This window comes from Aspergillus flavus, chromosome 2 (genome assembly GCF_009017415.1).
Source record: "Aspergillus flavus chromosome 2, complete sequence".
Classification (NCBI taxonomy): Eukaryota; Fungi; Ascomycota; class Eurotiomycetes; order Eurotiales; family Aspergillaceae; genus Aspergillus; species Aspergillus flavus.
In genome coordinates, this window is record NC_092409.1 from 1,577,389 (window position 1) to 1,602,351 (window position 24,963).

At 48.1% G+C, this 24,963-nt stretch overlaps 14 protein-coding genes across 14 annotated transcripts; 8 read left to right on the top strand and 6 right to left on the bottom strand.

The window, feature by feature from the left end:
- Positions 1-148: 148 nt before the first annotated feature.
- F9C07_2126791 (nuclear membrane fusion protein Kar5) lies at positions 149-2,609 on the bottom strand. The gene is made up of 5 exons (XM_071509090.1): positions 1,149-2,609; positions 880-1,101; positions 777-833; positions 388-730; positions 149-334 (listed from the first exon to the last, which is right to left on the bottom strand). The coding sequence occupies exons 1-5, from the start codon at positions 1,848-1,850 to the stop codon at positions 306-308; spliced, it is 1,353 nt and encodes a 450-aa protein (XP_071363639.1). The 5' UTR covers positions 1,851-2,609; the 3' UTR covers positions 149-305.
- On the bottom strand, positions 2,610-5,253 carry F9C07_2277118 (3',5'-bisphosphate nucleotidase). The gene has a single exon (XM_041284589.2). The coding sequence runs from the start codon at positions 4,944-4,946 to the stop codon at positions 3,699-3,701; it is 1,248 nt and encodes a 415-aa protein (XP_041142373.1). The 5' UTR covers positions 4,947-5,253; the 3' UTR covers positions 2,610-3,698.
- On the top strand, positions 2,635-3,519 carry F9C07_9947 (mitochondrial 54S ribosomal protein uL6m; the record flags this gene model as incomplete). The annotated part of the gene is made up of 3 exons (XM_041289365.1): positions 2,635-2,908; positions 2,973-3,086; positions 3,146-3,519. 3 exons carry the CDS (start codon positions 2,635-2,637, stop codon positions 3,517-3,519), a joined length of 762 nt encoding a protein of 253 aa, XP_041142372.1.
- A 98-nt stretch (positions 5,254-5,351) lies between the features above and the next one.
- On the top strand, positions 5,352-7,349 carry F9C07_9949 (uncharacterized protein). Its single transcript, XM_071511965.1, has 4 exons — positions 5,352-5,713; positions 5,811-5,962; positions 6,018-7,037; positions 7,085-7,349. Exons 1-4 carry the CDS (start codon positions 5,699-5,701, stop codon positions 7,095-7,097), a joined length of 1,200 nt encoding a protein of 399 aa, XP_071363640.1. The 5' UTR covers positions 5,352-5,698; the 3' UTR covers positions 7,098-7,349.
- A 266-nt stretch (positions 7,350-7,615) lies between these two features.
- Positions 7,616-9,367, top strand: F9C07_9950 (putative MFS multidrug transporter; the record flags this gene model as incomplete). The annotated part of the gene is made up of 2 exons (XM_071511966.1): positions 7,616-7,832; positions 7,887-9,367. The coding sequence occupies 2 exons, from the start codon at positions 7,616-7,618 to the stop codon at positions 9,365-9,367; spliced, it is 1,698 nt and encodes a 565-aa protein (XP_071363641.1).
- A 1,086-nt stretch (positions 9,368-10,453) lies between these two features.
- Positions 10,454-12,337, top strand: F9C07_9951 (putative phosphopentothenoylcysteine decarboxylase; the record flags this gene model as incomplete). Its single annotated transcript, XM_041284582.1, has 1 exon — positions 10,454-12,337. The coding sequence occupies one exon, from the start codon at positions 10,454-10,456 to the stop codon at positions 12,335-12,337; it is 1,884 nt and encodes a 627-aa protein (XP_041142375.1).
- A 340-nt stretch (positions 12,338-12,677) lies between these two features.
- On the bottom strand, positions 12,678-14,616 carry F9C07_1196365 (BTB/POZ protein). Its single transcript, XM_041284590.2, has 4 exons — positions 14,175-14,616; positions 13,808-14,117; positions 13,632-13,758; positions 12,678-13,579 (listed from the first exon to the last, which is right to left on the bottom strand). Exons 2-4 carry the CDS (start codon positions 14,068-14,070, stop codon positions 13,019-13,021), a joined length of 951 nt encoding a protein of 316 aa, XP_041142376.2. The 5' UTR covers positions 14,071-14,117; positions 14,175-14,616; the 3' UTR covers positions 12,678-13,018.
- Positions 14,617-15,994: 1,378 nt separating this feature from the next.
- Positions 15,995-16,550, top strand: F9C07_9952 (uncharacterized protein; the record flags this gene model as incomplete). The annotated part of the gene is made up of 3 exons (XM_041289380.2): positions 15,995-16,007; positions 16,070-16,249; positions 16,315-16,550. The coding sequence occupies 3 exons, from the start codon at positions 15,995-15,997 to the stop codon at positions 16,548-16,550; spliced, it is 429 nt and encodes a 142-aa protein (XP_041142377.2).
- A 398-nt stretch (positions 16,551-16,948) lies between these two features.
- F9C07_9953 (uncharacterized protein) lies at positions 16,949-18,055 on the bottom strand (the record flags this gene model as incomplete). The annotated part of the gene is made up of 3 exons (XM_041289386.1): positions 16,949-17,305; positions 17,389-17,923; positions 18,021-18,055. 3 exons carry the CDS (start codon positions 18,053-18,055, stop codon positions 16,949-16,951), a joined length of 927 nt encoding a protein of 308 aa, XP_041142378.1.
- Positions 18,056-18,523: 468 nt separating this feature from the next.
- F9C07_9954 (oxidoreductase) lies at positions 18,524-19,549 on the bottom strand. The gene is made up of 3 exons (XM_041289388.2): positions 18,907-19,549; positions 18,681-18,840; positions 18,524-18,621 (listed from the first exon to the last, which is right to left on the bottom strand). The coding sequence occupies exons 1-3, from the start codon at positions 19,473-19,475 to the stop codon at positions 18,598-18,600; spliced, it is 753 nt and encodes a 250-aa protein (XP_041142379.1). The 5' UTR covers positions 19,476-19,549; the 3' UTR covers positions 18,524-18,597.
- Positions 19,550-20,380: 831 nt separating this feature from the next.
- F9C07_9955 (late endosomal/lysosomal adaptor and MAPK and MTOR activator-domain-containing protein) lies at positions 20,381-21,076 on the top strand (the record flags this gene model as incomplete). Its single annotated transcript, XM_041289381.1, has 3 exons — positions 20,381-20,431; positions 20,536-20,690; positions 20,779-21,076. 3 exons carry the CDS (start codon positions 20,381-20,383, stop codon positions 21,074-21,076), a joined length of 504 nt encoding a protein of 167 aa, XP_041142380.1.
- A 300-nt stretch (positions 21,077-21,376) lies between these two features.
- On the top strand, positions 21,377-21,837 carry F9C07_9956 (uncharacterized protein; the record flags this gene model as incomplete). The annotated part of the gene is made up of 2 exons (XM_071511967.1): positions 21,377-21,491; positions 21,671-21,837. 2 exons carry the CDS (start codon positions 21,377-21,379, stop codon positions 21,835-21,837), a joined length of 282 nt encoding a protein of 93 aa, XP_071363642.1.
- A 125-nt stretch (positions 21,838-21,962) lies between these two features.
- Positions 21,963-22,751, bottom strand: F9C07_2197943 (ubiquitin-conjugating enzyme h; the record flags this gene model as incomplete). Its single annotated transcript, XM_041289389.2, has 5 exons — positions 21,963-22,099; positions 22,151-22,332; positions 22,388-22,502; positions 22,554-22,586; positions 22,715-22,751. The coding sequence occupies 5 exons, from the start codon at positions 22,749-22,751 to the stop codon at positions 21,963-21,965; spliced, it is 504 nt and encodes a 167-aa protein (XP_041142381.2).
- Positions 22,752-24,596: 1,845 nt separating this feature from the next.
- Positions 24,597-24,938, top strand: F9C07_2057516 (ubiquitin-like protein Atg12; the record flags this gene model as incomplete). Its single annotated transcript, XM_041289387.2, has 2 exons — positions 24,597-24,797; positions 24,879-24,938. Coding segments are annotated over 2 exons (261 nt in total), but the record flags the coding sequence as incomplete, so codon positions are not given.
- Between the last annotated feature and the right edge of the window lie 25 nt (positions 24,939-24,963).

Here is a 24,963-nt window from a genome sequence, read left to right on the forward strand (position 1 = left end):
CGTGCTTAGGTTCTCTTTCAAGAGATCGCTTCGATTAGATGATAACAATAACAGCAAGGATATTCATTAAGTAATTCAAAGGTCAAGACCGTGCCACCATGATTGACGCTTGCAGCTGGTTGCGGGCGCGCATGGTGCAAACGTTCCTGGAAACTGGCCCAATCTTTAAAAAAAAAAAAAAAAAAAAAAAAAGAAAAAAGAAAAAAAAGAAAAAGAGAATCTTGATTACTGATATGATCCATGATCCATGTGATCGATATAGTGGGTTTCTCATTGACTTTGCCAGCATAACGGTCATAGACGCATTATAATATCCTTACGGCCATGAATTGAACTAAAAACGACACAATTAGTTGCAGGACATAAGCTGTGGATACTGGTACTTACGAGCACCGATAATAAGCATTGCTAAAGCAAATTTTACGTTGTGAGATGCTATAAGACTCAGAAGAAGACCAAAAAAGGTCCACGAGAAGGATGTGCTAAAAAGCGGCCTCAAAGCAGGGGTGTCTTTATAACGCGCGGATGTTTCATCGATCATCGCCTGTAAATTGGCTGCAGTTGCAGCTGCCTTGTCAAGTAAAGCTTGCGAAATTTGTACGCTGGTTTGTAGTTTCTCCTGTAACCTTGATTGGAACTCGACAGCTTCAGATTGCTGCAACTGCGACTTGTGTAGACTCTCAGCTCTCAACTGAAATTCCTTCAATGAAGTATCTAAAGCTTGCAGACGCTTCTGAGAGTTAGGCCATTCCATTCAGCTTAAAGGCACCACTAACCTCGGATATGCTCATTTCTCGCTCGGACAGGAGCCCGAATCTTCCAGAGAGCCATTCCTAAGATAGTCAACACTTATTGTTCATTTGGGGCAGGCTAACCTACTAATGAGGAATCGAATGCTTCAATATTATGAAGTAATCTAGCCATATCATCTTGCAATACGGACTCCAACTTTGACCGAAGGGATAAGGCGAGTTCATTGTGTGATATAGCATTCTGTTGATGTGCAATTGTAATTTGTTCATTTGCGGACAGCACTTCGTCCACAAGGTCTTGAAAAGTGTATTGCAGTTTGCTGACCTCGGCGGATGCATTCTGAATATTCTATTACTCGTTAGCTGTGTTGTGGAGGAGGGCACTCGTACTAGCACCTTATCTAGATTTGTTACCCCAGCCTGTACCCTTCCGAGCACTGAGGTAACGGTATTGACAATCGAAACGGCCCTGGATTCAATCTCGTAGAAAGCTTTTTCAATCATAGCCTTGAAGTGCGAGCGAGTTTCTTCCATGTCGTGAACCAGCCTGGCATTCATATTTGAAATTTCACTGACAAAGGCTCTGTGATGTAAAGACTCTGCAGCAGCAGTCCGCAAGGCTTCTTGAAGGCCCTGATTGAGTTTGTTAGAGCCCTCGACTACTGACCTATGGAGGTTCAAAAGTTCTTCTTTCTCGTTCTCAGTCCTCGCAGCTTGACATATTACGAAAGCGTTCTGCCTACTGTTGCTATAAGAAGTCCACCACTGAGGTCGTGACTCTAGCGACTTGAGACAGGATTCCAACAACTGGACTGGGACCGGGTCCACACCATTGACCGGAGTTTCACTTTTTAAGGAGAACCCAAAGATCCCTTTCTTCTGTGGGGGTGGAAAGGTCACTGGAAGACAGGCATTGGGGATATGGGTCCCGGCACCGTTGAGCTCGCAGATAGCGAGTCTTGCTGCATATAATGCTCGAGTATGTTCCAATATTCTATAGGTCTCAGGATCGATATTGTTTATCTTCACTCTAACCGACTGGCAGGATTTGACAAGTCTAGAGGCTGCAATCCGGTTGCAGGAAGGAGACGACCTCATTGACTCTAACAACTGTACTGCTTCCTTGAATACGACGTCATGCTGTGTATTTTTCGAGCTTATGAAGGAAACTAGGTCCACTTCCTCAAATGAACTGTTACTGCGTATTAAGAGGTCTATGCTTGGTGACTTGATTAGTATTATCGATTTTGTCCTTTCGCAGATAACGTACCACTCGCTGAACTTTCCGCGCTACAGAGGACCAAAAAAATCAGAGAGAATAGAAGTAGCATCCACATAGGAAATGCTATAGTTGGGTGTGGGCCAGCCATCCTTTTCATTGATATCAATACGTTTTTCTGGGGTATCGATGTACTGGAGATGACCGGTTGGTTAAAACAGTTCTTTGCTTAACTGTAACGAGCAAGACGACATATATGTAAAGACGATAGATTGATGAATGGCGTCCTATATCAATTGATGATGTCGTGGATCAATCGTCGAATAGACAGTGTCTGGGGTTTTGCAGTATAGATGGGTTGGGATATAGAAAGAGATATAGGTAAAGGAAATGTATAATATGGAGCAAAGTGAGGAATCATACATCTCAAAACAATGACACAGGCACCGCAGCGACTCGTATCTGAAGACTTATCACATTTTGGGTCCAGATATCTCTGAAAATAACAGTGAGCTGAGTCGAAATCCTGATCTATACAAAAGCCATGATCACGTGCATAACACGCGCTAACCAGATCGGGAGTGCAGGGTCTCCGGCCAAAATCAAAGTCGGCATCGGAGATCCAAAGTAGTTGTCTTCTAGCAACAGACCGCAATTGTCATCATGTCGCGTTCCTTAACGCAGAACTGCTTTAAGCAGCTTTCCAGGGGTCCTTTGAGGCAGGGTTCACTGCCAATTTATCTCGCACCTGCGTTCTCGCAGCCTCAGCGGACACAACCATTCTCTACCACCTCATCAACGCAATCTCGAGTCGGCGGCGCCCCGATCTCCGTACCTCCCGAAGTCTCCCTCAAATTTATCGACTTACCTCAGACACAAGTGAGAGGAGTAGCGAAGGACATTCCGAAGACGGCAATTGAAGTTAAAGGGCCTTTGGGTATGGCACGCTCACATATCACCTAAAGCTGAGGTAAACAGGTTGACTTATAAATCCATCATAGGTGAATTGACACTGAGCATTCCTCCATTCTTGGAAGTTGCACATGATGAAGGTCTTCGCAAAGCGACTCTCTCCGTTCAGGATTCCTCAGTCGCGCATCAGCGTGCTATGTGGGGTACGTATATCACTTTATTTGTCAATCACTTGTGCACTTCTGACAGTTTTATGCCATAGGAACCACTCGGGCACATTTACAAAACTACATCCTAGGAGTGTCGGAAGGCCACGTTTGCATTCTCAGTCTGGTCGGTGTCGGTTACAGAGCTACTGTCGAATCAACGGCAACCACCGTCGAACCTGAATACCCCGGCCAGCAGTTTGTCTCCCTCAAGGTTGGATACTCCCACCCGATTGAGTTGGGTGTTCCACAGGGTGTCAAAGCAAGCACTCCGCAGCCGACGCGTATTTTGCTGGAGGGTGTCAACAAGAACGTCGTGACGAAATTTGCGGCCGAAATCAGAGAATGGCGCAAGCCTGAACCATACAAGGGCAAGGGTATTTTCATCAACGGGGAGACAATCAAATTGAAGGCCAAGAAAATCCGGTAGATTTGGTGTCTCTGGTTCTGGGAAGAGGAACAGTGGTTATGTTTTACTGTACATGTATATCCAAGCATATTTGGTTTCTGTTCGCGATTGGTATCTATCTTATGTACTTCTAGACGCATCTAGCGTGAGCAATTTGACAAAGTTCGTTGCATATTGTTTTAATCATAACACAAGCTCATTCACAGCTTCAGGACAATCTTCACAGCATCAATCACCTGGTCCTGAAGGGCCTTGGGTGCAGCGACAACTCCCTTGTTGGCAGCCAAGGTCCGGCCCTTGCTGAAATCCAATTGCTGACCGTAGATGTCCGTTACTTGGCCGCCAGCTTCACGCACGATGAGATCTCCAGCAGCATGATCCCAGATCTTCTCTTGGTAGTCCTTCTTCACAGGCAGACGTAGATAGATGTCACCGGCACCTCTGGCAATAGAGCAGTACTTGGCCTGAGAATCCAGTCGCACGCTGGGGGCGGTAATACCAAGGCGCTGGGCAACAGCAGCATTATCACCCTGAGCCGAGTGGGCAGCCTCCACTCCTTCGCAGAAGACAGCCTGCGCAATGTTTGGTACCGGACGCATGGAGATAGACTTGCTCTCGGCAAGAGCGCCGTTCTTCAGAGGCCGGCTGATGGATCCGGCGCCCTTGATAGCTGAGAAAAGGACTCCGTTACCAGCACCGCTGTGCTGGTCAACACCGATCGATGCAGACATCGTATCGGAGTCATTAACAGGCAGGTTGGGGCAGCCAATCGCTCCCACCTTGACGTCACCATCCTCAATCAAGCCGAGACAGACGGCATACTGGCCACCACGCAGGAATCCCTTCGTACCGTCGATAGGGTCCAAAGCCCAGATGCGACCCTTCGCGCCTCCCGCGCTCTTGCCCTGATCGATAATGTCCAACATTGCTTCTTCACTTGGCAAGGGTCCTCCAAGGATCTCATCGCTCTCACTGTCATCCAGCTTGATATCCTTAACCAGTCTCCAGATTTCGGCACTCAGTGTTTTATCCTCACGGAGGGAACTAGCCTCTTCTTCGGCGACAATCTCATCATTTGGGAAGTTCTTGCGGATAGCCTGAATGATCAAAGCCTGGGCACCAAAGTCACCGATGGTCACGGGCGACTTGTCATCTTTCGATACGGTACCCTTGGCCTTTTCGTTAAAGACCTTCTGGGTGAGGAGAGTAGCTCGTTGGACCGCGAGTTCGGCGATGTAGCGTTCCTGTTGGTAAGACATAGTTGTGACTTGAGTGTATGAGTATGTAGGAGTAAGGAAGTGAGTGAAGAAGGAGCTGAGACGGTGGCGGCTTTTTAGGACAATGCTGACTCCCAGTAGGAGAGTGGAGCAGAGGACTAGACGGGAGAATAACCGTCGCGGTTGGCGAATTGAGAGACGGCCTGCCGATTTCGCAGACCGGTGACCCATTGATTAGGGGGAGAAGTACGTAAGATGCTGCCCAGCAGCAATTGAAGGGGATCTGGCCCTGTACTACTCCGTATAGTAGACTTGAATCCCAATAGCTGGTGTGTATTGGACCGAGTGGAATGTATCATGTGTACAAGCCAATTCGGCAATTACCCCAACTTGTTTCACATTCCGTTGATACTTCCTCCAGCGCCCCAGGCAACTAGGCATCCCGAGGTTCCCCCGCCCTAGACCACTTTAGGCTATGGGCGAGGGGCAGTCACGAGATTGGCCATTATCGCACGTCCCATGACGTCGGAGGCAGGAACAAACAATCCTCCTCCTTTTTGTGTGTTTCTGTAGGGCTACAAGGCTATAACTGGCCTCAACTACCGTCGCTCTGAACCCGAGCTGATCGTCAAGCCACCGTGCGTCGGGCTGAATCAGTCGCGCCAAGACGACGCGATAGCCTCCTCACTGGGTCTATTAACACGTCACTGTTCAGCTACTATTATTACCTACTCGTCTAGCCGCTCCAAAGTATCGCTAGGAAACTTTCCGCTTCGGGCATTGAGCTTATCGCGGGGTTATAATTGTGGGATTGTTCAAGGCGAAAGGCGTTTTGCTTTATTAGGCTGCACGTTGATGTATAGGGGTCAGGTGGTGATTGACTATTTGAGTCTTCGTCCCTCGTGTGGCTGCTATCGGTCTTGAGTATTTGTTTCTGAGAAAAATAAAGCAAATCCTGGGGGCTGCTGCGACTTGAATTCATCATGTTCCATTCGTCGGTAAGTTCGGCCTGTTGGCATGTCTATCTCGGCTCTAGTTGGACTATGTCTATTAGACACATGATGTTAACCTTGCGGAACTAACACTGCATTATAGAAGCCTTATTCGGCTGTATCGGTGCAGATTGAGGTCCTAACTAGTGAACAATATGATGTTGAAGACTCCAGTGGCATCGTTGATCTCATTGAAGCTGTAATGATACAGGGCAGTGGCCCGACCGAAGCAAGTCGCGCCCTGCGTAAGAAGCTGTCAGTTATGTGCCCAACCAGTTTCGCATAGGCCCCAGTCCTAACTGGCTTCTAGTAAATATGGAAACTTGCATCGCCAACTAAGAGCTCTCACTATCCTCGATTTCCTGATTCAAAATGCCGGAGACCGCTTTTTACGGGAATTTGCAGACGAGCCTCTACTGGAACGTCTGCGGATCGCTGCTACGGACCCCATTTCTGATCCTCTAGTCAAAGAAAAATGCAAGCAGATCTTCGGACAGTGGGCAGTATCCTACAAGAACACACCCGGCATGGAACGTGTGACAGGCCTCTACAGGCAATTACCGAAACGCAAACAGCCGGCCAATCAGGCTAAAGCGAAGGTTCTCCGGGAGTCTGGCACTTCGGACGAACCTCAAATGGGCCACACCGTGTCCATCTCTGCGGGCAATGGCCCGGCTACAGTCCTAAGTGGCCCTAAGCACAAGCATACTTCCAGCAAATCACTCAAGAAGGAAAAGAAAGAGAAGAAAGTTCGCGACAAGACCTTTAACCTCGAAAAGGAGAAGCCAGAAATCTTACAGACACTCGCCTCTGCATCCGTCGCTAGCACGAATCTCCTAAACGCACTTAAACTGGTCAACCGAGAAACACAACGGGTGAGCGAAGATGCTGAGGTCCTCAACCGGTTCGAAACGTGCAAGCAGCTCAGGCGTCAGATTCTTCGCTACATCCAACACGTAGAGAGTGAGGAATTTCTAGGCAGTCTCATACATGCTAATGAGGAACTCGTTACCGCCCTTATGGCGTTTGAAGTCTTAGACAAAAGCGTGGATTACGATAGTGATAGCGACCAGGATGTACTTGAGTCTGGCTGGAGTCCTGACCGCGACGACCATGATCTTCAAGAGTCATTCGCGGGGCTTGTTATCAACCCCCCAAGGCCACCACGGCCTTCTCGACCGATGAGCATATCAATCCCCTCGTCGTCCAAGCACCGCGTGTATAACAGTGATAGCGAGTCCGAAACTGAAGAAGACGATGATGAGGACAATCCATTCGGTGATCGCAATGCCATTCGTACCCCAAACAAGGAGATATCCCAACCTACCTGGTGAGCAAATTCGTTCCCTTTTTACCCTCCTCACTAATGTCTTCTAGGAAAGAGGTTTAGATCAGACACTGCATGACTAAATACCTTTCGTCTTCTTCGTCTTTATTCTTTTCTTCTCTCAAATTCTGCTTGCAGACGTTTGCATTACATTTAACGGAGTTACGTGCCCGATGATAATGCTCTATAGGTTGATCACGATCAATGCTGTCTACTAGCCCGGAGTATCATTTATGACAGCTTGTGGTGATGGTTATTATTTTTCTCTTCTCTCTTTCTTTCTTTTGTATGCTTTGGCATGTACGACTAAGCATTAGGAATTCTATTATACCAATATATACTATTTTCTCAAAACAAAACCCTTCATGGCCATAAATGTAGAATCGCTACTATAAGGAGGCAATATATCCGAACGGAAATGCTACTAATTAGCCCGCACTCTGACTTCAACATACTAGGCACTATGACTAACCGCCAGCCCCCTCACTGAGGTGGTTACCGCCTCAAGGGGCCTATTAACGTTCCCGAACACCCATGTGGAATTGACTACAAGGCCAGGTGAATCCCGACCGAGCACTAGAATGTCTTCAACTCAATCTACTTCAAATCTCAGAGCAAATCCTCGAGATGCTCGGGGAACATCAGTGTCGGAGCAAACACCGCTCCTTGCGGAACAAGGCCTCAATGCGACCCCAGAATTCCAGGAGCGCCAAGACCATCTAGTACAGGAACCCACTACAAAAGAAGTGATCCTAATCTTGGGAAGTGTATGGGTTGGGGTCTTCCTGGCTGCTTTAGGTATGCTTTGCAGGTCGTACGTGGTCGAGGACGCAGAATAGCTGATTCTACTAGACACGACTGTTGTTGCCACACTAACTGGTCCTATTTCATCCTCATTCCATTCATTTTCGCTCCTCTCATGGTTGGCAACCGGGTATCTTATTGCTAATGCCGCCTCTCAACCGCTGAGCGGACGGTTAACTGATATTTTCTCTCGACGTACCGGCCTGATATTCTCCAATGTCTTCTTCGCGGTTGGCAACTTAATATGCGGTTTGGCCAAAAGCGAGGGCGTCATTGTGTTAGGCCGTGTTATTGCAGGGATTGGTGGAGGTGGCATCCTTACGATTTCGGTGTTTGTCACCTCCGACTTGGTGCCTCTCAGGAAACGAGGGGTTTGGCAAGGGTTTGGCAACATCTGCTATGGAGCCGGAGGCGGACTGGGCGGCGTGTTCGGGGGCTGGATCAATGACACGCTGGGATGGCGATGGGCTTTCCTCATTCAGGTCCCGTTTGTTGTAGTGTCAGGCATCCTCGTTGCGGTCAAGTTGGATCTGCCAGTCAAGGAATCTGGAAAGGCCAAATTAAAGCGAGTTGATTTCCTTGGAGCGATCACACTGGTCATCACACTCGTTCTCTTTCTTCTCGGGCTCAATACAGGTGGAAATCAGCTTCCATGGACGCATCCACTGGTTCTCACAGCGTTTCCTCTCTCCGCCGTGTTTCTAATGATTTTCATTTACATCGAAGCGAATATCGCGTCGGAGCCTGTCATTCCTGTTCGATTGCTTCTCAACCGGACTGTCTTTTCTGCTTGCCTTACGAACTGGTTAGTTGTCATGGCAGTGTATGGGCTCATTTTCTACTTGCCACTCTTGTTCCAGGTTCAGGGCTCTTCAGCGACCGGTGCTGGCATAAAACTGATCCCCCAGGCAGTTGGAACGTCGCTAGGCTCGTTGGGGGCTGGGATACTCATGCGTGCAAGCGGGAGATATAGTCTGTACAGCATGATATCTGTGTCCCTTCTCATTGTTTCCAACACCCTCATCTGTACTTTGACCCTCAGTTCTCCTTCTTGGCAGCCTTTCATCTACTTCCTACTCATGGGAATTGCCTATGGCGCCATTCTCACCATCACGCTCGTGGCACTAGTGTCCGCCGTGGATCATGAACACCATGCTGTGGTCACATCGGCGTCCTATGCTTTTCGCAGTACAGGAAGCACAATAGGTATCACCGTCGCTTCTGCGGTATTCCAGAACATCCTGAAGTCCGGACTTTGGTCACGATTTGGTGACCGGGAGGAAGCGAAGAGATTGATTCCACGGATCAGGGACAGTCTTGATGAACTTCGGAAACTCCCAGCAGACTGGAAACCCGGGGTGTTGGCGACTTATATGGAGTCCTTACGGGCTGTGTTCCTTACTCTACTTGGACTCACTATCTTAGGGGCTGTGGTCAGTTTGGGTATGCGCGAACACAAATTGCATACGAACCTGGCACGTGCCGAATCACCGGACGCAGACGCAGACGCAGATACAGACGCAGAATAAGGAGGGGTAGTATATATCTGTATAGAGTGGGTCAATTGGGTATCACTCTATAGCCTGAGTACGGATAGAGTAACTGCATACTATTTAGAACGGAAGAGAGCTGCTTTATACGTGACTTCTTTTGAGTTATTATTGAAAGGCTAAGCCTAATTTAAACTATGACCAACTACTTACCACTACTACAATACCCTACCTACTACAAGTATCCCCAGAAAGTCACTTGGTGGTGTCAGACAGACATCATCCCATCCCATTGAATCTCGGGAACCAATTAGAATCTACCGAGTCAATGGAGAACCTCAGGCCGGCAACATACCGCCTTTCTCCGCCAATCAACTTCGCTGCCTTGCAAACGCGGCCGCCGTCGGTAGCCGTACTTCGAGTTCGTCAAATGATCGGATTTCATGACACTGTCAGCTCGCTTCCTGGTTCAACCAACTCTCGGTTTCCGATTTCTAAGGGAAAGGGACGGATTAGGTAGTGGTCTTTATCTCGCGGAATCTAATCCCCCCACTGACATTAACCCTAGTCCTGCCGAGCGGAAGCCAAATCACATCCTAACTGGTGGCGTTGAGGTCCCATCCGTGCAGAAGGACGTGGCGGCGCCCACTCGAAGAAGCGGAGCATCAAAAGAACAAACTTGACGTTCGAGGTTCACGCCCAAGTTCCGTCTTTCAAGCCTTGACCAACTACATAACCACACCGCTTTTCGACTTTTCCTTTGATCAGACCACCATTCCTGTAACACGTATCGCACCAAAACCGGACACTTGCATGGATCTTGCGCTACTTTTCGTCGTTGGAGGAGTGGTTGGGCGCAAGTAAAGTGATCCATTCGTATATTACACGACGGGTCGACTGGGCGAAACTCTGGTCAACTTTAATGCTCCTTTACCCTTCCAATTTCCTATCGCATTGACCAAGACATTGGTTTTTTCCCCTAAGCATCACCAATCAAGCCTATATTTTCGGCATACTCCTGCTCTTGACGATACGCACCTCTATCCTCACAACTATCGACTCGACTGATTGAAAAGATCGATACAGATACTCCTGAAACCAGTTTACTTGAATTTTATTTCTGCTATGACAGTTGACCTCCGAGCAGATCACTCATTCAGTGCTGTCTCAAGTACTGTCGCAAACGCTCCGTGGCCAACTGAAATGGAGGTTGATGGAGGCGGGGAAAAAGTAGTTGAGAATAAAGAGCGTTCCGCCATCACATCGCACGAACTGCCGAACAATGATGTTGCCTCGCCGGCGCGCCGCCGGAAACGCTTGCTGCTATCTACAGAAAGCGCCTTTGTCGACAATGTGCTCTCGTCCCTCGTTCAACATCCTGACATCGAGTTACGACTGATTACGGACGAACCGTCCGCGCTTCTCTCCGGTGCGAACAAGGTTCCCCACTACATGGACACAGTAGATAGTCAGACTTTTGAGAAGAAAACAGGTGCTCGGAGGTGGCTGAAGGCCAAGGCTGCAGAACTTTGCGAATGGGCGGATATGCTCCTTGTTGCTCCCATAGACGCTGGAACGTTGGGATCGATGCTATATGGCCTGACCAACACGTTGACACTTGCGCTTCTCCGCGGTTGGATATCCTCAAAACCTGTCGTCCTAATACCGGGCATGACTGTATCAGAATGGCACCACCCATTAAATGCTAGACAGCTTCAGGAGGTAGACCAACATTGGCCGTGGGTTAGTGTGATAACACCTGTGTTGATGAAATCCAATAATCCCGAGGAACTCGTCCAGCTTCCTTGGGGTGGCTTAGTGGAGCTTCATGAAACCATCGAATCAACCCTAGGCTTGTCTTTTTCTCATTCTTCAACGGAATCCATTCAGTCATCCGAAGCTTCGAAAGTTTCTTCGGGAGAGCAAGCATCCCTTAGCACGACTGCTACGACTTCACGACACCCCCCTCATCGGTCCGATAAGGGCGCACGGTCGTTACCAATGGAACTATGGTTGAATATATTCGAGGACCACTTGCGAGATTGGGAGATCGCAAAAGCAGTCGGTATCCCAACGAATCTTTCTGTTCCTAAGGAATGGCAAAGTCACCTTCTTAAGATGTCGGCCCCTGCCTCCCTCGAATATACAATTCTCCGGGGCTCCTTCGCTGCAATCAAGAAACGTATTGATAGCTTGCCACGCTGGAAACCCATCTCCGATCTTGCCTGCCACCTGATCTTCAAATTCTCACGAACCGACATTCTTTCATACCTGACGGAGAACCACCTTGATCTTTTATGGACAACTTCTCGCCTCACTAACGTACCATACCGTGCGTCTGCTATTTATGGAAACCCTAACATTCTAACATGGTGGCGTGATGCCCCCGCACTTCCTACCAAGGAGTACATCGCCGATGCAATGGATGGTGCCTCTCGCGCCGGCTTCGTCAATGTCCTCGAATGGTGGCGTACTTCCGGTCTCGAACTCCGGTACACTGAGCGAGCCCTCGAGTCAGCCAGCGCGGAAGGCCGTGTGTCCGTTCTAGACTGGTGGAAGAAAGCCTCCGCGAACGCACCCCCATCGGACCCCATCCCCCTCAAAGTCGGAAAATCCGTCCTCCTAGCAGCACAATCAGGCCGCACAGCATCCCTCGCCTGGTGGGACGCCTCAGGCATCCCCTACAGCCACGCCGAATCAGTTGCCCGCATCGCCAGCACGCACGGCCACGTCCACGTGCTCGACTTCTGGTACCGACTCAAAGGCGCCAAGATGATCTTCGACTCGCAGGTCCTTGTCGGGCCGACAAAGAACGGACACGACAACGTTCTCGAATGGTGGCGACAGAGCGGTCTCCGCGTCGAGTTTAAGACGTGCGATATCGAAGAGGCCCTCGAAGATGCAGACCCCGTGTCCGGTGCTGAAGAAAGAGTTCGGCGGTGGTGGGCTCGCAATGGACTCAACCTTGGCGTGGGGACGAGCGAATGGATGAAAACGAAAGTGTTGTGATTGTACTTCTTGGGCTTCGCTTCTTCTCCTTCCGTTTGTATAATGACTTGATCGGATTCTTATTGTTAGAAATACCCCTTATTTGGCTTTACGGGCTACGGAGCACAACTGGTTACGCACTTGATTATATAGGTATAGCCTACACTTAAAATTGAACCTGTCTATAATGACTGGAGTTCTCATACTCCGGCCTTATTACCTGCAGAACATACATTGAGTAACCATACATTAAGTACATGCGTAATGCTCTTGTTATCATTGTGTTTAGAGATAACAAAGACATGCAGACAACTTTAGAGGTAGGTTCTTTAGGAGATTAACGTCTTTTATGCATGCTATCAGAGTTCAATGTTACGGCCAAATAATGGTACATTACATGAACAGACATTCTCTTGCACATTTAGATATGTTACATGTATAGGAAGTGACATATGTTAACACGTCTACATATTTGATTACCGTGAAAAGGCATGTGAACAGAAGGTAGAAGAGAAAACCTTGCTCTCAATTAATTTGTGAGTGCATGTACTTGTTACGTCCCCGAGACATCTTAGAAATGAAGTCATTGAATTCAATGTGAAAATGCTGTAGGAAAGCCCCCGTTATGCTTACTGCCATACACAAGATAGGATCAATAAGACCAAGCAAGGCAATGTATGTTCTTCATGTTCACCAATAGGATCAACCTTTAACAATGAAGTCATCCCAGTTACTTCGTTCTGACGAACAGTTTGGACATCCGTAGCTAATGTTCCTGGCAGAGTGTCCCAGCATCCAGTTAAAGTTACAGTTTGGACACCGGTATTTTTTGACACCGGTATTTCCTGGTGAATGCCGAACCAGGTCGGCTGCAAAGCCCAGAACCTCCTCGAGTACCGTCCGAAAATCTTCATTCTCCAGCAACTTCTCAAGATGTTCATGGGAAATGCTCACAAGGATATCGCGAAGACCTCTGTCTCCCTTGTGGGTACGCTGGTATGCCTCCGAGATGGCTATAGGGTAGTCGTCCATTTCCCAGCATGTCCTGGCAATTGTTTCGAACTTGTCTTTGGCCTTTTGCTTGAGCTGTGGAACCTCAAATTTGTCGGCAACTTGATATACATTGATATTGAATAGCATGGGTGAAACGCGACCAAGGTCACTACCGCTGCTGTCGTACTCGAATCCGTACATAAAATGGATCATGGCTTCTACAGCGCGCGGATCATCGCTCTTGAGTTGGATCTTGTTATCAACGGATTCCTATGTCTAGTATTATTCCCCGCTTGCTGAGCGATGTGCCCGTAGCTCTTACCGTCCAATTTGCCTTGAACACTCGGGAGAAATACGCAGACTGCCCACAGACAATCAGTCGATGGACTTTGAATTCTTGGTCCGCTGTGCATATGGTCAGGTCGGAAAAGTCGGACGAGATAAAGAACCTATGCACTCGTTAGCTTGTGGTCACCAAGAGCAAAGGAAAAGACTGACTTCTTGATACTAGCAGATAAATCACCGACCTCTTGACTAGAACTTTCTTCCTGACAAAGGCTGACCTCCTTCTGTTCACTACTTGCCGACCCTGAAGCCATTTCTGCTTGTGGATCGGCCGCTTGAGAATCAGCTGGTTGTTGGGCTAACCGAAGCCGTTTCTTTTTGAACCCTTTCTTTGGCATGGAACCTGAGAAAGAGAAGAACAAAACGAGGGGAAATTCTCCGTCTAAGTGAGTATAAGTGGGCGGCGCAGTCAACATGCATTCCAGATTGGATCAAATCATGCTTTATGCAACGAGCCCGTTCGCTGTAACCACGTCAGCCTTGTGTCTAGGTCCAGCTGGCGAATCGCTGCCTTTCTTACCCCGCCATGCTTGCAGCTATTTGGGTCTACTATGCCCTTATGTTCTGGACAGAGGAGCCTTTTGGAGCGATACTCATTTTCATTGGAGTGGCGTAGCGCCTGGATGTAGTAGCCATGGGGGAACGTGGAGATTCTGTAGGTGGAGGGTATGGGGAATGTCGTCTTTCCGCGACGTGTAGGGATAGAAGGATATGATAGGCTCTCGAGGTGCTTTGAGAGTGGTAAGATTCTATTTGGATGAATATGAATTGTGAGTTGAAGTGCACTATAGTGATGGTTGTAGTTGGATGGCTGTGCTGTTTAGAAATGAGGATTACGGAGTCGGGTCGAGAGTGAGCTATTCACCTGCCTTTTTGGGAAGACTCAAGAAAGAACAGGGACTTTTCATATGGCTTACAGGTTACAATCTAGGTGCAAGAATAGGAGCATTAGAGTGGTGGACAATTGTGAAATATACAATTTGGAATATAGTAAGTAGCAAATCCCTAGTCAATAGTAGTAGACAATAGCTTTCATGAGAGGCTCCACTTCGGAGGTACTGTACTAGAAGCAATCTTAGATCCCTCGAAGTTATTTCATCCTCTATGCAACGGCCCCTGGGAATCTACGTGATACTCCTAGGAAAGGAGAGGGATCTAGTTATGTAAGTTAATGAGCCAATTGAGGAAAAGGAGTAATCTATATCTTAAGTGTTGTGGAGTATCTGGGAGTATTTTAATTGCAGTCTCTATATGGCAAAACCTCAGGCCATAGGGGTTAATGAATTGGTATTATCCCGTACGGTATACGCACCTCATACAAAGATCGGTAATAAAATGACACCACAATTGTCACAGTAGGAATGGAATCGAAAACGATCGTGAGCAACCCCTGATATGCAGGATGGAGTGCAGAAAAATCATAGGAAAGTCCCCGACTTCAAGGCAGTACCTTTAGATACCGATCCCCTTAACGGAATTAGTAGCTAAGCTCCTCTCGGGATCCCCACAATTATATAATAAGGACAATGGGCCAACTAAATAAGCGCCGAGACTAGCTATACTATTGATCCATATCAACCCAAGGACCAAGGGGGAGTTGTTGTCGCCAATAAATTGGGTATTCTGACATCTCATTTCACAGAGATCCGGTGCTTCATTCGACTAAGTGATACAAGGATTCAAGGGACCCCCATCGGACAGGAAATTAATCATTTGAAACAACATGTCTTTGACGAACGTCTGACTCGTAATTTGGCCGTGTCTCTTTCGGGAGAACGTTGGGCTTGATTAGCTCCAACACAGCCACTCTAAAATAGATGATCGACGGCAGAGAACTGCAGGACTAGAACAATGACCGTAATTGAAACGGAGGGGTTAAATCGCGAACCGAGTGGGTCGGTCGTGGTCCTCTATCGTGGAGATGATGGAGTCGGCAAATGAAGCAACAGAAAGGAGAAGCGAACGTCTCCCCCAGTTTTAATCACAGCTGGACCAGACCGAAAGGGAAAAGGGGAGGGAAAAATGAGAGAAAAGGAAAAAGGATCCATTATCACGGACTCCCGTGCAGCGTCACGTGGAGGGAGTCCATCACAGTTGCTTTATTAGTTGATTTCCTGACGCTTATTACCACCTCTTATTTCAAAGCTACTTCCCTTCTCCTCTTCTCTTTTTTTTTTAAAAATCCTTCTCATCATCTTCATCTCCCTCATAATCCTACACCCCTTCCCCTTCCACTGATCCTCTGACTGCCTCGCCATTACCGTGCGTACAGTTATACCGTTGTCCGTCTTACTCTATATAACTTTACTATCACCCTATCAACTCATTTGAATCGTCACAATGGGTGGAGTTCGTAAGTTTCAAGGAGTACATGCTTTTTAAACATGACATTGTTATTCTAACTGGATCGCAAAGCACCGAACACCTTCAAAAAGATTAAGGAGAGCCTTAAATCTATCTTCAAGAGAAAGAAGGGCGATAAGAACAACGCCCAGGCCGCGGAGCAAAAACCAGAAGATGCCGCCGCCGCAGGCGCTGGTGCAGCTACCACCGAAGCAACCGCCACCCATGAGGCCCCGGCTGCGGAAACCCAGGGTATGTCATATCGTATAGCCCCTATCACACCGTTTCGTAATAGAAGGCTAATGATACAGATGCAGCTCCTACAGCAACTGGTCCGGCACAATCGACGCCTGCCATCTCCCCGGGTACCTCGATACCAGAGCAAGGGCAGCACAATGATCATGAAGCACCTGCTCCGACACCCTTGCCCCAAATCCCGCCCATAGAGACAACGGAATCTGCCGCTCCTGCTGAGACCCCCGCTGCCCAGCCAACTGCCGGCTTGGTTGGTGGAACAGCTCCTGCTGAGCCCGCCAAACGTGAGTTTATATGATGTGACACTAGCCAGACCATGCTGACCATCATATACAGCTGAAGCTAAATAAGCCCCTCGTTCTTCAATTCTGTTTCAGTCTTGTTCCGTTTCGCCTCTCATACCCCAGCATTATTTGTGTTTTTGGTCCTGTACCCATGCTTGTCGGCCGTGCCACTCGTATAATACCCCCGGTTTCTTCCTCAGATCATGGTTTCACTGAAGAATGTTTGTAATACAGGCCATGCGCCAATCATTATTATCCTTCGTGTTAATTTTTGAACCGAACTGCGGCTTCATGGTGACTTAGTGTTAAATGGAACAAATAAAACCATTCGTCTCATGTTCAACGCTGGACTCAGAAAAGGGTATTTTGAGCTAGAGCAAAGGCCACTAGGAAGCACATCGCTGGGAATACATCAATCACTGTCCTGCGATGAAGCATCGTCCCCTTCGATAGCAGGTGTGCCCTGGCTTTGTCCCGAGGCTGCCGAGGCTGCCGTCGCCGCTTTCATTTCTCTTGCCTTCTGTCTCCGCTTAATCTTCCTCTCCCGGTTCTTGCGATTCCGTTTCTCAGCGTCCGTTTCCTTGGCCCGCTCCGCCACTGCCAGACGCTTGCGAAGCTGGAGCCGTCGCTTTTTGCCCGGCTTCTTCCGAGACTTGGGATCTCTGATCTGAGGCTCGGCGATGAACACAGCGGTAGTAGTATCCTCTCGGGGCAATTTCGTCTGATGCCTTTTCCAATGAATCACACGCCACGGCAAGTGACATCCAGGCTGAGATATCCATGATTAGCCCAAGCGTCTATCATTTGCCAATTATAGCGCGTCGCGCTAAAGGTGAAAGAGAAACAACATACCCAAGGAACCTTTGCCCACTCCCCCATTTGCTCTCCACTAACAGCGACATCCTCAAATTGTTTCCTCCTGAGTGCAAGCTTCGGATCATCCTCCTTCGACCCAGAAAGCAACCCCGGCGCAGAAAAGTAATACTCCCATCCGCGGAACGGCTTCACGAACCCCCCATCATCAGGACCCCTAGCTCCAGGCGTCGGAGACCGTAATCGAATCCGCAACTTCTGTGTCCCTACCGCCCCAACGTCATTCTTCTCTCCCTCTGTGGCAGCAGAACCCGCATCTCGTGTAGCAGTCGCAGTAGAGTCCCGAACTGGCGCGCTGAAAAGTCGGAACTCGAATTCTTGCTCCTCTTCTTCTTCCTCCTCGTTTACTTTGGTAGCTTGGGTATCTGTTTGTTCCGGTTGTTGTTCGGGCTGAATCAAGGAATCAAGGTTAAGCAATGCACCTAGTCGCTCGTACCCACTGGCAAGTGTATCTTCAGGCTGAGGCGAGGGAGACCGTGACGACGACGGAGAAAGAATTTCATTGCGACGAACGCTGGTTAGATACGCTATGTTAGCCGGCAATTCATTTAAATGATTCTGCGGGGGTAGGTTTCAGCTCCTGGGGATGGAAGACAGAAATCTGGACGTACCGTTTCGCGTTCGGAAGTTCGAACGCCTCGGACATGTATATGTATCGATTAATCGCAGTCGTTAAATTGAGGATTTTGGTTCGGGATATTTGGTGGTGGGCGGGATTGGGTCTTTAGGGAGCAAGGAATGGTCTAGTGTAGTCGAGGTGCTTTTGAGAAAAATGGATGAGATTGGAAAATGGCGGATGCGTTATTTCCACGGAGTCTGTGGTGGTGCGGCCAACGGCCCGGAGGTTCCACTTCTCAACGAAGGGAACTATATCGATCTACCTATAGGAAAGTGATACTTTCTTTATTTAAAAATGATGAGTAGGATGTTGCACTATTGTATGGGCGGTGTGTGTTAGTAGGAGTGTTTGTGCTATGATGCTACTAGTTCTTTGGTCCAACCAAGTACTAATGTAAAGACATGTTTGTGCTATGTACATAGTTGGTTTAACTACGATCAGGGCACTAATGCGAGGTACTATGTTCTTGTAGTTTCATTAACGTACTTGAGGAGGAGCCGGATTCCTCAGAAACGTTTTATCGTGGCTTATGTACATATTAATCCTACCACCTTCTTAGCAGATGATCACTAGACACAGCGACCGCCGTCGACCTATGTGAAATGATTAGTACTACTGAAGAAACGAGATGTTGAGCACACAGTCCACTTACCTCTAGGTCCACGCCGGTGATAAACTGCGCCTCATCACTAGCAAGGAAACTGCAGGCATTGGCAACATCCGCCGGGGTACTAGGACGCCCTAACGGGACCGTAGATACAAATGCTGCCCGGTTTTCCTCCGTATCTGGTTTTCCAAGAAACAGATGTGTCCTGTATGAACAACCCTATGAGCAACTGGCCCAGGAAAACACTGTAGAAGAAATAGATAATGCTCACATTCCGGTACTCCCAACAACAGGACAAACGCAATTGAATCGGATCTTCTTTGGCCCATACTCAACAGCCATCGTCTTGGTAGCAATACTAACCGCCGCCTTGGAAGCATTATACCAGGTCAAGCCGGGGCGCGGCCGAAGCGCAGCGGTAGAAGAAACCTGGACAAAACATCCGGGACGGTTATTCTGTTCGAAATACGGTACAATGACGTTCGCCGAGAGGTAGATCGACTTCACATTGACGTTCATGCATAGGTCAAAGTCGGCGTCTGTGACCTGGCCTGTGGGCTTATTGGAATAGGTTGCCCCCGCATTGTTGACTACAATGTCCAGCTGGCCGTACGTGTCCAGAGCTGTCTGGAGTAATGTTTGCCAGGATTCTCGGCTTGTTACGTCTGCAAAGACGAATTTGCTGTTGAGCTCTGCTGCGACCTTTTCGCCGTTCTCTTTGGATATCTCTGCGACTATGACTTTCGCGCCCTCTTCGACGAATTTCTTTGCAATGCCGTGGCCGAAGCCTGAGCCGGAGCCTGTTATGATGGCGACTTTACCTTCTAGACGTCCGGGCATGGTTGTCAGAAGAGATTAGAAAAATACTGTGGTATTGAGTAAGTGGTAAGAATGGTATTAATTGCTTGGTGATATCAGAAGATGGGAAGATGATGCTGAGGTTAATCATTGATCATGAATGAGGGGAGTCGTGTCTATACTGCGGGGTTTGAGTAGCATCCATTGAATTCCATTGCCCAGGGATCGCCGATTTGTCCTGTGACAGGCCCTTGAATGAAGATCCCTTCCTGTGTCTGCCAATAATACTCCACACAGTTCATATCGGACTAAGAGTTAGTACTAACAGTAGTTATTGCTTTCTTATCAGGTACTAGAAGAGTATATCTGTTGAACTAGTACGTATTATCCAGTGGACCATAGCAGAGGAAATCACATCACTTGATGAAGCCAAGAATGTCAACCACTTGCTGTCAATGAGATAACATCTTCTTTGGAAAAAGGTTAGGCCCACATGGTTGACAATGCCCGATGCCTAAAGAGTATATTACTCAAGGTTACAGTGGAATGGAGAAGCAGCAGAAATGAACGCAAAAGGCAAGGCAAATGACATCGGGAACGCACGGACCAACCGTAATCGAATCCACCCGACCGGCCAAGGGAACTTCCCGCATTAAATCCCATTGATTCAGCCATTCGCAGTTTCTCCAACAAAGACAAAAAAAATAATAAATCAAGGAAATTTCTCCGATTACCATTAACCACTTCAGCATCACCGGCTGGTGCCGTCGCTGCACTTCTAACTTCAGCATTCCACTCTTTTATTAACCCTGTTCATCTTCCTCGTGCTTTACCCGCCAGTCTCAATTGAAAGCCATCGTCCTCCGTGACCCCCTCAGACGCTTCCCGGTCTTGGATGTCTCGTGCCCCCTTCGTTTCTTAACCGAGCCCCGTCGATATTGGTATAAATGGGTGTCTGTGCTTCGTGTCTGGGGGTTGGTCGCCGGGACAGTCAGGATGTACGTCTGAGAAAATGTCAAAAGATATGAAGGATAGATCATGCGATATGGTGGTGGCTGGGCTGGTCGCAACTTCTCTTCATCGCTAACTAATGCGCTCATAGTCTGAGTCCTCCCAACGTCTCCTCGACGACGATATCTACCAGCCTGGTTATGGATATGGCGCGCTAAACAATTCCACCCAAGGCAATCACCCCGATACCGGATACTTGAAGCGTGAACGAGAAGCGCTCGAAGCTATCTGCCAACGGACGTCAGAGTAAGCCGGCTTCTTCCTGGCTAGATACAATACCCGCAAACCGACGGTAGCTTGCGCACTATAATACTAACTATACGACACAATGCAGTTCCGTTATCGATATCTGGTCCCTCCAGCCCCAACCTCATCTACAACCCCGAGCGACTCTCCGCGGTCCCGTGTCCCCAGCTTCCTCTCGAGCCGGCACAAAAGATGATGTTCCCGTAAGGATAACCACCACTCCCCCAGCATCAGAGGCTGGATCCTCCGCCCAGAAGCCTGGCTCTCCGAAACCAGGCGCCGTTCCGAAACACTGGGGTGAGGTGGTCATAAATCCGCGCAAGGGGAAATCGCAGCAGCCCGACGATAATGCCCGCGATGTGTTTGGCGTTTTGAAGGTTACCTAGTTCGTGGTGGACAAGGGACGATATCACGGTTGATTACTGGGAGTTTTTGTTCGTTATTTTCTTTCTTCTCCTCTCGCATAGGTCGCCGGTCGACGGTCGATGTCTTCCCCTCTTTCTTCTTGTCATGCACGCCCGTCGTGTCTTTGTTTCTTCCCTTTCTTCTCCCTTCCTTTCTTTTCCATTTCTTCAATGCCACCCTTCGCCCTAGAGATTCTGTTCTAATACCCTGGCTGTATTTCCTGTTCTTTTGTATGGCCGGTTTCTTTGCTTTGGTTTAAGTTTGCTTGTCACTTGCTCTTTATGTTTCGTTCAAATACAACAACATATACACGATCTTTCATTGGTGTCTATATCTGTTTTCCTTCTTTTGTTCATGCTTTTGGCTATGAAAACTCCGTGTCACATTACAACAAAGGTGATAAATAAAGCTTCCTATGACAAATTCAAGTTGTATTATTTGCTAAGAACCTGAGGAAGCATATAGACAGCATAAACAGACATTTCTGAAATGATATGCACAATCCGGGCGCGCGAACGTCTGCAGAAAACAACTGGGATAGCACAATCGTTGTACTTAAATAGATTGGGGAAAAGGGAAGATTGCCGGACTGCAGATGGTTCATCGACACCCCAAGCTCAGCGATGCGTTGTTCATCGGTCCGATCCTCAACTCAGTCTTCGCAGTCGCCGTAATCAGTTGCGCCATGAATGTCAGACCCCGACCCTGGAAACGCCACAAACCTAGCCCCATGAAACATTGAACAGACGAAAAAGAAATGACGCTGCTGATGCGAGGCAGTCACGCTCACAATGTCGAATAGCCGATTCAGGAATGATCGCACGCAAACCTAAACGTGGAAAAGGAAACTAGAAAGAACAAATTCATTTACACATCGTCCATCGTACCGGCTGGTTCTTCCCCGCCGGATTCGTAGCTGCCCGCGGAACTGAGTTCATCTTCAGACTCTGTGTCTTCTCCGGCATCGTCGACGGCCTCTTTGCTAGCGTACTTTGCCACGTATTCTGTGATTATGAGTATATAGTGCATGTCCAATGTTTTTGTGGATAACCTACCCTTCACCTTGGCCTCGTAACTCTTAGGTTCCCTCATCAGCATTGCGGCAGCTTCACCGTTTAGTGGGTCCGATGGGTTCGGATAGCGCAGGAGTTGTGGAAGGAAGACCTCAAAGATGTTGATCATGTCGTACATCGGTGACCATGTTTGGTTGATGACATCCAGGCAAACCGATCCGGAACTAAGAGACAAAGATTAGTGTCCGCCTTTCAGGAAGGTGAAAAGAAGCGTCTTACAGCTCGTCGATGTTGGGGTGGAATATCCGATTTACGAACCCGATACTAGGGCTCTTGTAGGGGTATTGGTCGGGTAACTCGACGTGGATCTTCCAGTGACCACCGGAGAAAGGTGCTGTGTCGCTGTAAGTAAAAGACATAGGCGCCTGGGTATCCAAATACCTACTTTCCTCAGGGCCTTTGAAGCGGACATAAAATTCTTGCCTATCAAAACCCTATTGTAAATAACTATGCCCTAGAGCTCGATTTCAGGGAAAAGACGGAACATACACTAAATGCAATAGTTAGCCTAGGGAAATCCGGTGGCAAAACACAAGAGACACTTACTATTATCATTGACTAGGGTCACCTCATAGTCACTCATCAACCTAAGCAACTATCAGCACACCAAAATCTATAATCTTTGTCTTTGTCTTCTTTGTGACGTATGTAGTTTCGACAGGACTGAGCAAAGGACATGCGATAAGAAATAAGATCGGAAGGAGCGCGTACATCCTGCCCAAGAGTTAGTTATAGACCAACAGAGATCATTTGAAGGCATAGCAGCATACTTCATGACCTATATTGAGGAAGGAAATCCATGTTAGCCATCCTTCCTTGTTTGAACTGTAACACCTTATGCGCGCTAATCGACTCACATCGGTCTCAATTCTCCGCTTTGGGCTACTCATTTTGAAAAGATAATTGGTTGTTTTGACGCAACCTGAAAGTTGGCAGCCCTGTAGCGTGTAGCTTAAGTTTCAATATCGAATTGTTCGGTACTGTCGTGGTCGAAATAGTCCGCAGGGTTGAAGCGGGGAAGTAAATGAACGAGCGGGGCAGATGGAATGGGAGATGTAGGACTTGGTCGACAATATAAGTCGAAGCTAGCAAGAAAAGGGGAGTGATGAAGTGGTGATTGAAGAGAAATATATCAGCACGCGATCAGAGAGAGCACAGAAAGAGGGTGTATTTAAGAAGGGGAGACTGAAAGAGCAGAGTGGCAGCGGTACTTGTTAAGTAGTATGAGTGGTTGACCGATGATGGCACCATGAATGCCTGGACCCGCAGGCCGAAAATTGGTCAGTCACTCGCCGCCGGTCATGTGCCACGCCGCCGACCGCCCATGACTCAGCACGTCTTCTCTTGTAATTCTACTCAATATTGTATGTAGTGTACCTAAGGCACTAAGTATATGCCTGTATCATGTCGCCTGCAGACGATCAGGTAGCAAAGTCATCTGGCGACTAAATCAGGTAGATTTCGCTATGCATATAGCCCAGACCGGGTCAATCAAGGCCAAAAATTAGTCACCCGTAGAAGCCTTATTAGGTTTGGGTAGAAGTCCAATTACTATCCAACTCGGGGCACTGTCATGATACTACAGTACCTGTTTGGACTGTAGACTGTATTGGTTGGAAAGCCAATCCAAATCAGACTTATCCATGGTAGAAATGAATAGCGTATACCAAAAAGCACTAGTAGCACTGAGTTACAGTATTATTGAAGGGAATCCAGCTAGTGATCTGCAGACGGCGAAACAGCCGATGGATCTCCTTTAGGGTTGACTCCGCAGGACATCACCGCCGTCGTGCTTTAATTGGACCGATCCGAGTGATAATTGCCTGAGGCGTCCGACGTCATTTGGGTCCCCATTGGAGACAACACCAACATTTATCGCCGTCACCGCTACTACTACTGTATCGCCTTCTATCTCACTCTCCCCTTCCGTATCCTACCCGTTTTAACACCGGAAGACTCCACTAATCAATACGATCTGTGGTCCGTCCTTGTCATTAGCCTTTCATCAAAATGGACCCCTCATCTCCGCAACACCCCTCTCAGGACTCCCCGAGACCGACCCAGAATTTGTCCGCCGGTTCGCGGGCGAGTCTGAGCCATCGACCCGCCAGTCGGAAGCAAAGCTCAGACTCTACATCCAATAATAAGAATGCTCCCATTCCAGATGATGAACATGGGGCGGATATGCCCCTGACCATGTCCGCTTCGGTGGTGTTAACCAGCCTACCGCGTGATGCCCATCAAGCGCTGGCAGATGCCGAGGCCGTTGATAAGGGGAAAGGTAAGCGTAGACCAGTTGATAAACATAATTCTCTTTCTGTAAACAATAATCTTATGATATTTGGTCCTTCCTGTCTTTTTGTAATTTCTACCTTCCGCTATACCTAGGCCTTATAAACGAGTTTTGCCACTTCTAACACTCTTAATAGTTACAGTCCGCTTCCAACCTCTGGCTTCAGCGCCCATACTGAAAAACAAGGTTTTCAAAATCAGTGCCTCCCAGAAATTTGAGACTGTCGTCAAGTTCCTCAGAAAGAAATTAGATTGCAAAGAGACGGATTCTGTTTTCTGTTATGTCAATAGCGTCTTTGCGCCGGGGCTGGATGAGGGTGTCGGGGGCTTGTGGAGAGTAAGTATACGATGTTCTTTGCTTTGAATCGTGATTTTTACCTGCGATATCTTTGCTGTTGGATTAACTTGGTTTGTATAGTGCTTTAAGGTTGATGATCAATTGATTGTCTCATACTCCATGACGCCTGCGTTTGGGTGACGACTTATGATGGCCCTTACCAATA